The sequence below is a fragment of the Carettochelys insculpta genome, chromosome 7 (genome assembly GCF_033958435.1).
Source record: "Carettochelys insculpta isolate YL-2023 chromosome 7, ASM3395843v1, whole genome shotgun sequence".
NCBI lineage: Eukaryota > Metazoa > Chordata > Testudines > Carettochelyidae > Carettochelys > Carettochelys insculpta.
The window spans coordinates 11621550-11633733 of record NC_134143.1 but is presented as its reverse complement, the minus strand read 5'-3'; the positions used below and the strand labels follow the sequence as shown (position 1 = coordinate 11633733).

The window sequence follows — 12184 nt, the reverse complement described above, 5'->3', positions numbered from 1 at the left end:
ACAGCCCCTAAAAATAGTTTGCAGCTGGCCCCAACAGGGTATCACTGCACCAAACGCCCTCTCAGTGATAGGGTGCAAGTCACCTAGAAAATATAGCTCTGCTCTAGCATCCTACAGCTTGAATCTCTTCTTTGGACAGTCAGAGACAATGCAGCTCATAAGCCCCAGCATGAAGCAAACCAAAACCAGGCATGAAGCATGCTCTAGTGGAGCTTGGTATGGAAGGAACCTCTGGAGGAGAGGAGATGACTTCATAGTCTAAGCCTTTAGGAAATGTTGCAATATCTTCCTCTTTAATCAGGCTTTTCCTCCACAACCAAAAGACACAACCTCAAGCCACCTCCTGTACCAACCATCCATTCCCACCCAGAATCCTACCCCAGCAGAGTGTTCAATGAGCAAACGTCAGATTTGGAATTATAGAATTCTAGGGCTGGAAGGGACCTCAGGAGGTCATTCAGTCCAGCCCCCTGCCTAAAGAAGGACCAACCCCAACTAAATCATCCCAGTCACAACTACATCAAGCCGGGACATAAAAACCTCTAGGGATGGAGATTCCACCACCTCGCTTGGTAACGCATTTCAGCGCTTCACTACTCTCCTGGTGAAATAGTTTTTCCTAATATCCAACCTACACCTCCCCCATCTGTAACTGAAGGACGTTCACCAGAGATGTTGGTGTTCCCAGACTATTTTACACAAAAGATCTTGGATGTTGCAATAGCACCCCTCCCCAGATGGATGAATTAAACGACGAAGAGTGAGTGGTGGAGTAGCTAGCCATCCATCTCATCTGTGATCCTCCTGGCTTCTCTGTTCCCATCCTGTTCAAGTGACAAGCTCCAGCAAAGCAGAATGCAAACAACACAGAGAGTCATGCTGCCATCCCGCACAGACACTTTTAGAACAGGGCAGAAAAATATAGGAAATACAAATACACTATACACAAGTGACAAAATAGCACACAGAACAAATCTTGTATATTCTACCATCTAGTTTTAACAGGCTCTCACTAAATGGCTGAAGTGTTCAGGTTTCAGAAGGCTTGCTCCTGAGGAGTTTAAAGGTTCTGTTAACCATGCAGACAGCTGCAAAGCATCACATAATTGACTGGGATACAAGACACCAAATGAAGGAAGGATAGAATGATGCCCCCTTATTGCTATGTTTTTTATTCTCCTGGAGGAGCATTCAAAACAAATGGAACTCCTCAAAAATAGACATCCTTTTTCTTGTGCAAACTGCTTTTCCCTTTGGGCTGGTAAGGCGTGGTTTGTGCTTAACATTATAAACAACCATGCTTCAAATAACAGTTTTAATGAGGTTCTGCTTGTCTGCTTCTTTAAAGAAAAACACCCATTCAACAGAGACCATGTAGGTTAACCTGAGGGTGGAAAAAATGAACATTTACAAACCATGTTGTTTTCATTATCCAAGACGGAGCTGTTGCTATGCTCTCAGTCATAACTGTTTACATTCCCGAATGAGGAGCTGGGCTTGAACCACACTACAAAAGCGGCCAACACAAAAGGCTCTCATCTACTCTGCGCACCAAACCCTAATGAGCATTGTGTTACCTCACACAACACCTCACACTAGTACCGGCATGGACCAGGCCTTGATATTCTTCCACCTAGCCAAAAGGCTAGACTAAACTGTACTTCCCTGCCTTACGGACACACACAACACCCTGTCCTCAGAGGTTTTCCCATCTAACACTAAATCTCACAGACAGGCTCATCTTCACGGCCCAGGGAAATAACTGTCTCACAGTACAGTTAATCAGAGCACTTTCTTGTCCTGTACTGGGGAACCACAAATGAAGGCGTTACAGGGAGGCTGTGGAATCAAAGCAGTGAAACCCATCTGAGAGCGCGACACAGCATCTCAAACAGATGGAGGATACACTGTCCTTGAAGGCAGTGAAAAGCTGCTTTCTGGGGGAAAATCTCAGGGGACAGGCAAAGACATACCGTGTTCCTAAGCATCCATGCCTCAAATGGAGCACTACTCATGGACTTAAACTGGGTCTGGCTAAATGTGTTTCCAAGGGTGAAGAGTAGATCGGTGCCTTTTGTAGTGTGACCGCCTTTTGCTTTCTCTTTGTGGGGCTTGAGTATCTCTTACGTGAGATGGCAACAAAGCGATTCCTGCTCCTTCATCCTTCCGGGACAGGAAGGCAGCCATCCCCATGACCCTCCCATATACAACACAGACTGCCGTCCCTTATCATGCCGTGTACATGTTTTGCCTCTCCAAGCCAACTTCGAAAGAAACTTCCATGAATGCTTGGACCCAAAGGCTTTGTGCAGGAGATAGTTTATCTTTACTCCCTTCCAGAGCAATCCCTCAATGAACCTCCCTTTTGACTGGGGCAATGAATTAATTTGGGACAGCTAGCCAACTCAGACTCACAGCATGCCCTTGCAAACTTCCCTCTCTTCCGAGGAAGAATTAAACCCTTCTTCCTGCCAATCAGGCCTATCCATCCCACGATACCTTAATGGGTCCTCACATTGACCAGGCAGACAGATGCTACGTCATTGTTCTTACTTCACTCTGGTAGGATCAAACAAAATCCCTCCTCACCTAAGCCCAGGGACCAGCTGTGCCAGTGCCTGTTCTCTGCCAATTTGGTGGCCATCATAGCTAGAAGTGGATTTGTAGCTGGTTTGGTGGTAGGTTTCTTATCGTGAAAAACAGATGGGAAATAATATCACAACAACACTGTCCGAGGGATGAGCAAGTGTCTGCACAATTCTTATGGAAAGGAAAGAGGTGAAAAATTCTACTTCCTGCTGATAGGGGTTGATTGTATCCATCTGACATGACAATGGATCATGTGCTCCTGTTGCCTGCAAGTTGCAGCAGTAACGAGATTGAGCCTGTTATATACAGATCTTCTCCTGGGCTGTGCAACACATAACTGGCTCTTTTTTATGTCCAGCAGCTTGTTGCATCTGAAGAAACTTTAAAAATATTTCCATAAGGGTACTTTCCAATATAAACAATTGCTGTACTTACCTCAGAGATGTTTTTCCATAGTCAATGGGAGAAAGACTACGTATTAAAATATGACCCACGCTATGAATATAGCTAAGACCCCCTGTTAGAGCAGTTGTTAATAGCTGGAAGGGACTGCCACCTGGCAGCCTTGAAGACTGATTCTCTGCACTCCCCACGACATAGGAGGAATCTTACGATCTTTCAACCTAGATGGATAAGGACTACAAGCAAACTCATCAGCCCACAAAACACAAATCTGAGCCATCTGGCTTTTAAGAATCTGCACGTTGTCACTGCACCAAAAAAGATGAAAAACAATCAACAGGACCCGAGTTCTGAAAGGAATTGATTAGAGTCCAATACCTTGAGCGGTCTAAAAATAGCACAGGATCAGCCAAGTTAGTTGGTCTCCATGTAAGGCTGAAGGACTCTTCTGGGTGCTGCTCTCTAGGAAACTAGGGCCTGGCTGAGTAAAATCAACACAATGTTCTGTACAAAAAGAATGAAAAATCATCATCATCATCAAGGGTACAGGAAAAGGAAGAGAATATTAAAATGTCAGCAATGCAAGGTCAGAGGTCACATGGTCTTGGGGAAGAACTGCAGAGAACAGCCAGAGACTCCAGATGGCCTTTTCTCATTTGTCTTTTCCAATCGTAGTGTGCTCTCATTGTTTTCATGTATTCCCCACCTGTCTTCATCGGCTGTCTCTTGTCTTAGACTGTCTTTTCTGCCTTGAGGCTAACATTCTTTCTGTTCTGTGTTTGTACATCTCTTAGTACAATGGGCAACAACTGGGGCTTGAAGGCACTGAGAGAATAGATAGAAATAAATGATAAATAAAAAAGTAGAGAGCAAGCTGGCTGAGAAAGAAACAAACATCTGCTATCTTGACTCTGGACATGGGTTTTGTTGTATTGATTGCTTGCCACATGAAAAAAAAAGGACTATCACAATAATCTGAAGTTATGGCAAGCACAAATAGGAAATACTATATCCTAAAATTTACTATATATTCAAGTTTGTCTATCTGTCCATCCATGCCTCTGTTTGTTCAGGAACTCTTCCTAAACTGAAGAAGGGGGTCTTCTCCACAAAAGCTCATGCTCAAACAAATTTGTTAGTCTTTAGGGTGCTACAGGACTGCCAATTATTTCCCCTAAGCTTTAAGAGCTAGGGCCACTAAATTTGGCATGCAACTTCCTTGTATCATAAATTAAAGCAAGGTAAGTGTTTGGTTGGGCCAGGACAATGGGATGTGCCTAGAAGGATATTGTTTCTCCTAACGTGGAAAAGGAGGACTCTGGTAGCAGAGACAGTTACTCTGCATAATGACCACAGGGGGCAGTAAGGGGCCAGAAATGGAAACTGGGACAACTATAATCCCAGTGGGAAAGCAGGAAGCGGGGGTGGAGAAAGGGATAGCTACTGTGAAGGTATTTCAGAGTGTGCGCCTGTTTGTCCTGCAGCTGAAAGACTTAGACCAAAAGCTGCTGCAATAAGAGAAGGCTGTGGCTGTCCTCTCTCCTTGGGACAGCCTGCATACTGAACCCCTCACCTCCAGCCCCACTCCAGGACAGTTTTAAACAAATAAACACAAAAAAATGAGTTAAGGACCCATGCAACGCTGGGACAATCTTTTATACTATATACTCAAACATAAAACACTGTATAACAAAATTACTATCTCACCTTCCATCAGAGGATCCCAATGTGTTTTTGCACATACGAGTTTTTCAAGTTTATCACCCACAATCCCTATCATAGCAAAGGGAAATGGGGGAACACCCGCCCCCTTCCTCACCTTCTTGAGGATCTGGGCTTTATTTGTATTAAACGGGGAAATTCTTCATCTGCCAATACAAACATGGCATCACAGTTTGTTGGGTTATTCCACTGTCACCATTCTTATTATGTATATATGTATAACATACCAAACAGTTTTGTATCAGCCACTCTGACAGGTAGTTAATTTTCCAATGTTTTTAAAAAACAAACAAACAAACCCTCATGTGCAGACATTAGGGAGAGTGAGCTTATTAAAAGCTTTTTGCATCAGGGAGTGATTACACAACACATGCTTTCTGTTGATATTACATTCCTTCCAATAGGATTAGCTCGCAGGTTGGGCCTTCTTTATTTGGTTCATCTAACCCAATCTTCGTGTGCAGTGCTAATCACTTACCGCTGACAGACTGACAAAGGACTGAGCAAAGCTGGCATCTGGAGGTGGTGTTTCAGTGCACTGTGATTCTGTGGCTTGCACGTCAAGTGGGCTTAGCTTACATGTGAAATATTTGGCCATGCGTTTTGCCTGTCTAGCTTATTCCAGGCAGCCCCCTCCACCCTGCCACTACCACAACAAAATAAGCTATAAAGGCAAAAGCACCAGTCTAACTGCATGCACACTATTGCTTTTGCTGGCACAGCTATCAATCAGGGATCACACATTCTATTTCTGACCAATATAACTTCTCTAGCACAAGCTGTTAGTGTAGATCTGATCTCACTGCCAACCATACAAATTTGCCAGAAGTTCAGAGGCAGGTGGGTTCTTTCCATCTTGACCAACATCATCCACAATAAAAACGTTCTGCTCTCTAAGTGGGCCCTCTTCACACTCAAACGTCATGTTCTTCCAATTATTCCTATAGTAGAACCTGTGCAAAACTCAGTCTTGGCAAATAATGCTGATGACAATTCAGCTAAAGAAAACTGATTGACTTGTAGGAAGAGAACCCAGCTGATATGCTCTTTAGTTCTGCAAGGACAGCAGAAGCAAAAAAGTCAAAACTTCTTTGTTACCAAAGTGAGCAATGGCATTGAATACTGGTTGAACCTCTCTATTCTGGCACCCTTGGGACTTGACCAGTGCCGAACACGAGAATTTGCTGGACCACAGAAAGTAAATATGGTCTAGCAGCATTATCACCACTTCCACTGCTTATTGGGCTCTTAGAAGATATTTAGGGGTAAATTACGGCTAAATAACAGCACAGAACATGTAGAGCCAGGACTGCTGGCTATAAACAAACTTTATAGGACTGCAGCAAACTTGGCCACACTCGTGATAAGTGATTATCTGGCTAACTAAAAGCAATCCATCTGAGAAGAGAGCAAAATTTTATAAAGCAGATTTATCAACTTACAACTACACATTAAAAATGAGAGTTGTTACAAATGAACTCAGATGATGTCAGCAACATCTGTCCACGTCAATGTAACTTGATTTTGAAATTAAGGGTTTGAAAAGTGTTTATTGTGTGCACATAGAACAAACTTTTCCACAAAACTTTCAATCGTACATTACAATGCAAATACTAGCAATATTCTAGCATCTGCATGCTCAGTATCAGAGCACCAGGCACTGATGTACAAGTTGGGCCTGGTGTGCCAAGGAGTTACAGTGGTGTAAAAGTGGAGTGACACAGCAGTGGTTAAGGCCCAGTTGTCTTTATTTTTGGATTTCATATAAATATACAAACAGAAGTCACATAATGTGCTGCTTTTATTTCAATGTGCAATCATTTAACATACAGAGCTGCAGAGCTTCAGTCTGAAAACTACACACACACACAATCCTGCATGTTTTAATCTCTCATCACACATTGAAATAAGCAGTGTTTTCTTCATTCTCTTTGTTGTAGTTTCCTAAAATTAAAAAAGCTATGGCAAAAACATTAGGGCAGATGCTGCTCCTACAAACATGTAAGCAAGTGTTTAGCTTTATGTACACTCCATAGTCTCTCTGGTTTCTACAGAATATTCAGTACATAAAGATAAGCATTTGTGTAACTCTTCGTATGACCATGCCCTTAATGCAGCACTATGGGTGACAGCTGAAACTCCAGAAAGACAGAAGTTCAAAGTTATGATGCTCTCAACAAGTTTAGCCCCTGTTCATGCACACACCTACATATGTGAAATAACTTAACAGGGTTCAATCAACAGGTTTAACTTGAACAGGATTCAAAGAAGAACTAGATAAATTCATGGAGACAGGATGGGTAGGAATGGTGTTCCTAGCCTGTTTGTCAGAGGCTGGAAATGGATGACAGGAGAGGGATCACATTGATGATTACCTGTTCTGTTCACTCTCACTGTGGCGTATGGCACTTGCCTGTTAGAAGATACGATACTAGGCTAGAGGCACTTTGATCTGACTCAATATGGCCAATCTTATTAACTTCACACAAGTGATCCCATCACATTCATGTGGGATGGCTTAAACATATCAAGACACCTCACAAATGTAAGAGCTTGCAGGACCAGAGCTTTCATTTGACCATACCGCACATCATTATTCAGGTGTGAGGTTTCTGTTAAGTAATACACACATTTCTGACTTTTCTGTTCATTTAGATTCCCTCTTATGAAACTGCTTTTATATACTTTTATTACTACTACTGCATTTTTCAATTGAAATTATGAAAAAAATTGATATATCAGCTTTAAGTGTAGAAACACCTTCAGCAAGTCTCACGAGAATATTTCTTTTTCGTGATTTTGTTTCATGTGTACATGACCTAGATGTGACAGACATGACGACTGCGCTTATGAGACATTCTCAGTTTTTCTGCATTTGCAAACTGCTTTTGAAAGTTGTTCAAATATCCAAAACTGTAAGGAAAGTTCATCTCTGGATATGTAATACATCATCTTGGAATCTGGATCTTCATTGTAACTGAAGATAACAGTCCAAAGGACAAAGAGAATACAGCTTTAATACTGAGAGACAGCTCTGCACAACTACACTGAAATAGCCTTCTAATAAAGCATAACTTTTTTAGAGCAAAGCACTTTACATTAAATATTAAATATTTTGTAACATCTTTTATATATATGTAATCATCCCATATTTTCTTTTATTCATTTTTAAATTATCCTAGATATTTTTATTTTCACAAAGTATACACAGCTGTGAAGCATCATCTGCATTTAACAGCCTAATCCAGAACCCACTGATTTTAAGAGGCTTTGGATCAGTCTCTCTTGTTAGAGAGATCTATAATGAACACAGTAAGGTGAAATGACAATTCCCCATGCAACATCAGACTATGACAAAGACAAGAGGCTAAAAATGGCTCATCATAATTTATTTTATGTTAAAATGTACAGCTTGGGGTTGGTTTGTTTTTTTTTTGTTTTTTTTTGTTTTTTTTAAGTGACTGACTAAAAAGATAACAGATAAATACAAGAGTGTCACTGGGTCCTATTTTACACATGTATCAAGCCTCTTCTGCACGGCCCTTACAGTTACTCTGTACAGGTACAAAGGCTACAAAAAAAGGAAGCAATATAAACAGACACATAGCTTTTGCCTTTTTACATGCGATCAGTAAGCTTAGTTTGAACTATTCACACGCTACTGCTCTATTTCTTTCCCTTAAAAAATAACTTCAATATTTTATAAAGATAGAAAAATCTACAGATGGAATGAAAATGTAAAGTTAGAGGCATTTCCATAAAATAGCAACTTTACACCAAATTCACAATTTTTTTTTTAAAATCCTGCCAAGTATTTGGACATATGTGAAAATGTTTCAAAACATGACAAATAAACACTGAGATATGCTTCATTCAGTCAACAAAAGTCTGCATTTATAAAACAGAAAGCTGCCTTTTTATTCCCACCCCTCCCACCGCCCCAAAAGAAATCGGTCACCAAAAATGGAAAAAAGAGTCTCAACTTTACACCAAACATTGAGCAATAAAACCCTTTGAACTAACCAAAATGTGAATAGCTTTTACAGCTTTTTTATTTTTACAACTTTTATAATTAACAAAAATATAGTTTTGTTTTTTTACCCTCAAACTAGGGTAACCTAATCAAGGCAAAAAACTTAAGAAATGGCTTACTGTTAAGCACGAACACTTGTACAGTACTACAAAATGCACTGTCACTAACAAAGACATTAGCGGCATGCAGAAGTGTCACCTTAAGAAACAAAATGTACAATAAATGAAATGCTAGAAGGCATTTACATGTGGGGGAAGTGGAGAGAAAGCTCAGGGTCCAGTACTAATTTTGGGAGTCTACAGATCCACATTTGTCATGGGAGCAGACACGTAAAATGGCTCTGGACCAGACTGCTACGTAATTGCAGTTCATAGAAAGAATTCTTCCTTTCCAGAGAACTTCAGTCAAAATTAAAAATTTAAAAAAAAAAAACAAAAAAAACAAAAAACCACCACTCCCACACCACCCTCCCCCCCCCAAAAAAACCCAAACAAACAAAAGAGAGGTACAAAAGAAAGAAAACAGAAAAACTTGTCTAAGGCTTTCTGCTGCATACAGCTTTTAACGTGGTGCCAACAAATGTTTTTGCATTCACACCAATTGCTGGTTTTGAAATCGTACTCGCCTATTTGTGCAGATCAATCCGATACACCAGTCTGGTAATATGACTCTCCAAAGAGCCTACCTTCTCATGTAGGATCCATTAAGAGACTGTTTAGACATGCCAGTATTCATGTAGCCATGATGCCCTGGAGGAGTGTACATCATGTTACTGTGTGGTGTTGTCTGCATTGGCTGCTGTGCATATGGCTGAGTTCCCATCATTCCCATCTGCATCTGCATAGGGTATTGGGGTGTTTGATTCATATATCCATGGTTACTATGATATCCACTGTTCATCATGGGCTGGGACATACTATAGCCGTTCATCGCATTAAGGGTATTCATATTCATGTTCACCGAATTGACATTATAAGTGGGAGCTGGCATCAAATTTACACTCATATTCATACCACGTTGCATCGTTAAGGTCCGTGCAGGTCCTTGCATGGCCACAGTCTGTGAAGCACGCCCATAGATTTGTGACTGATGAGCTGCTGCTGATGGGGGTAGGGGGGCTGATTTGGTTCTCACAGATACATGCCCTTTGCCAGCCATCTGAGTCTGCAGTCTTTGGGTATGGGATATTCCAATATTTGATGCTGCCATGTTACGCTGCAAAAGGGGAGGAGGCAAATTCATGGGAGGTGGAGTAAGATTTGGAGGCGGGGTCATAGTAGCTTGTGCTTGGGATCCTCCAGGAACTGTGTGGGGGGATTGAGAAAGCTGAACAAGCCCTGTATTACTTAAGGGTGTGGACAAAGAGGCACTGTTTGCATAGGAAGTTACAGCAGCAGAATGGCTGTAAGGCAATGAATGATCCATAAGGGTATTCGTTAACTGTTGTAGTTTGGCAAGGCTAAAGGTGGCAGATGGCTGTGGGTAATGCCCTGCTCCAAATTCACTCTGACCCATTCTTTCATATAGGCCAATATTGGCATTGCCAGTCTCTGGGATTTCAGTTAACTGCATAGGTGGTGTAAAATTAGCAGCCATGCTGCACTGAGATAACTGTTGGTTGCTGCTTGGTGGCCTTTCAACAACACAGCCTTGGGGAGATTTTACATTACAGGTAGGAGGAGAACTGATGTTGGTTTGTTGCATCATACTGCAGCTCCCGTTAATATTAGACATTTGCTGCGTCACTGCACAGCTACTCTGCGTTAGGTTACTGGATGTAAGGTTGCTATACGAGCAACTGTTTTGTGAAGAGTTGTTTCCACAGATGCTACTTCCCATTGTAGAATCGTAACTGCTTGGGTTTTCGTAGTTTTCTGTTGTGCTCTCAATGCTTCCTAGATCACTAAACCCACTATCCACAACTTGTTGTGAATGATCAGAAACTGATGGGACATCCATCATTGGGCTGGTTTCCATGTTCTGTAAAGATGGCACAGAGATGGCACTTTGATCTGGGCTGATTTGAGCATAACTGTTCTCTAATGGAGGAACGTTTGGACTATTAACAGAACGAACTGACTGGCTAGGATGAGAATGGACAGATGAGACTGGGCTACTGTGGTCAGATTGTTGACAATCATCCAGTGTGGTCATTTGCGGACTTTGGTCAGTATGAGTGTAATTCTGCAGGCTTCTACATGCCTCTTGTGTCTCTGAACAATCCTGAAATGCATCTTCCTGTTCACTTGTTTCCTGGGTTAGAGACTGAACTGCTTGTACTGTCTCTGAATCAATCTCTATGGGTTCAGTACTTTCTTCCTTGAAACCAGAATTTAATTCTTCATTGTCCTTTTGGTCCTGATTATCATCTCTGTGATCGTCATCAGATTCAGGCACAGGCTCTGAATCCGCAGTAAGCTCTTTTTGGTCACCTTGACACTCAGCTGCAAGGTCAACACTACAATCCATTAAGTCCTCCTGATTTGAATTAGCAGTTTGTACATTTATTTCTAAAAAAGACTGCTGGCTCTCTAACACTTCTTTGAAGGCTTCTCCTGGTAACTCCTCTTTCTCCACTTCTGTCGAACCCATGTGACTATCATCTTCATCATCTGCATCATGATCCTCAGTGTGAGATGGTTCTTCCTCCTCTTCCTCTTCATGATCATCCAAATGTTCAGGCTCATCTTTTTGCACGTACATTTCCTCCTGTGGGTCTTTATCTTGATCTTTTGCAATGACAACATCTTCCTCTGCATTCCTTTCTTTTTCTTCTACTTTCATTAGATTATTGTCTATGCTTTCAAAGGGTTCACTGGGTGGGTTTAGAGGCTCAGGTTCCAACTCTTTTGCTTCATCTTGAGGCTGCAAGTTCTTAATAGGCTCTTTAATCTCTTCCACTGCAACAGCAGGAACTTGGCAGGGCTTATCTTCAGATACTGCCTTCTGTTCCTCCACCATTACCTGGTAGTCAGGCTCCATAGGAGTCTCAGGTGGGGTGTATAAATTAAGCTTAAAACCAGGCTTCCTTTCTTTGTTCTGCCTCCATTTAGATGGACCACGCTTCATGCCTTTGGGCCAGCCCTGTTTACACCTCAAGGGTTCAGGATTGTCTTTAGTTTTCTCTTCTAAGATAGCTACATCCTCTGTGTTGTCTTTGGGAAGCAGAGAACAGAGAAAAGAAGAAGAAGAAAAGTTCTTAATTAGCATAAACAAATCCATTTCCACCAACATTCCATCCATTAAACCAAAATTAAGTCATACATTTTTTTTTTTTTTTAAAAAAACTTTGGATAATTAAAAGTTAAACAGCTAGTAAATAGAAACTTTCAATCTAACAACACATGTAAGCAGGGCAATATTTCCTAGACATCCACTGCTTCCTACTCAGTAAAACTGTATAAAAGTTTTACACACTAGAGCATATTAGCTGACTTA

General features: G+C 41.4%; 1 protein-coding gene across 5 annotated transcripts in view; it reads right to left on the bottom strand.

Moving 5' to 3' along the window:
- Positions 1-9231: 9231 nt before the first annotated feature.
- Positions 9232-12184, bottom strand: part of KAT6B (lysine acetyltransferase 6B) — a 202408-nt gene continuing 199455 nt past the window's right edge. For all 5 annotated transcript variants that reach the window (XM_075000016.1, XM_075000017.1, XM_075000018.1 and 2 more), the window contains one exon: positions 9232-11901. In XM_075000016.1, coding sequence (XP_074856117.1) covers positions 9428-11901 — 2474 coding nt within the window. In that variant the 3' untranslated portion in view covers positions 9232-9427. The remainder of the gene's footprint in view (positions 11902-12184) is intronic.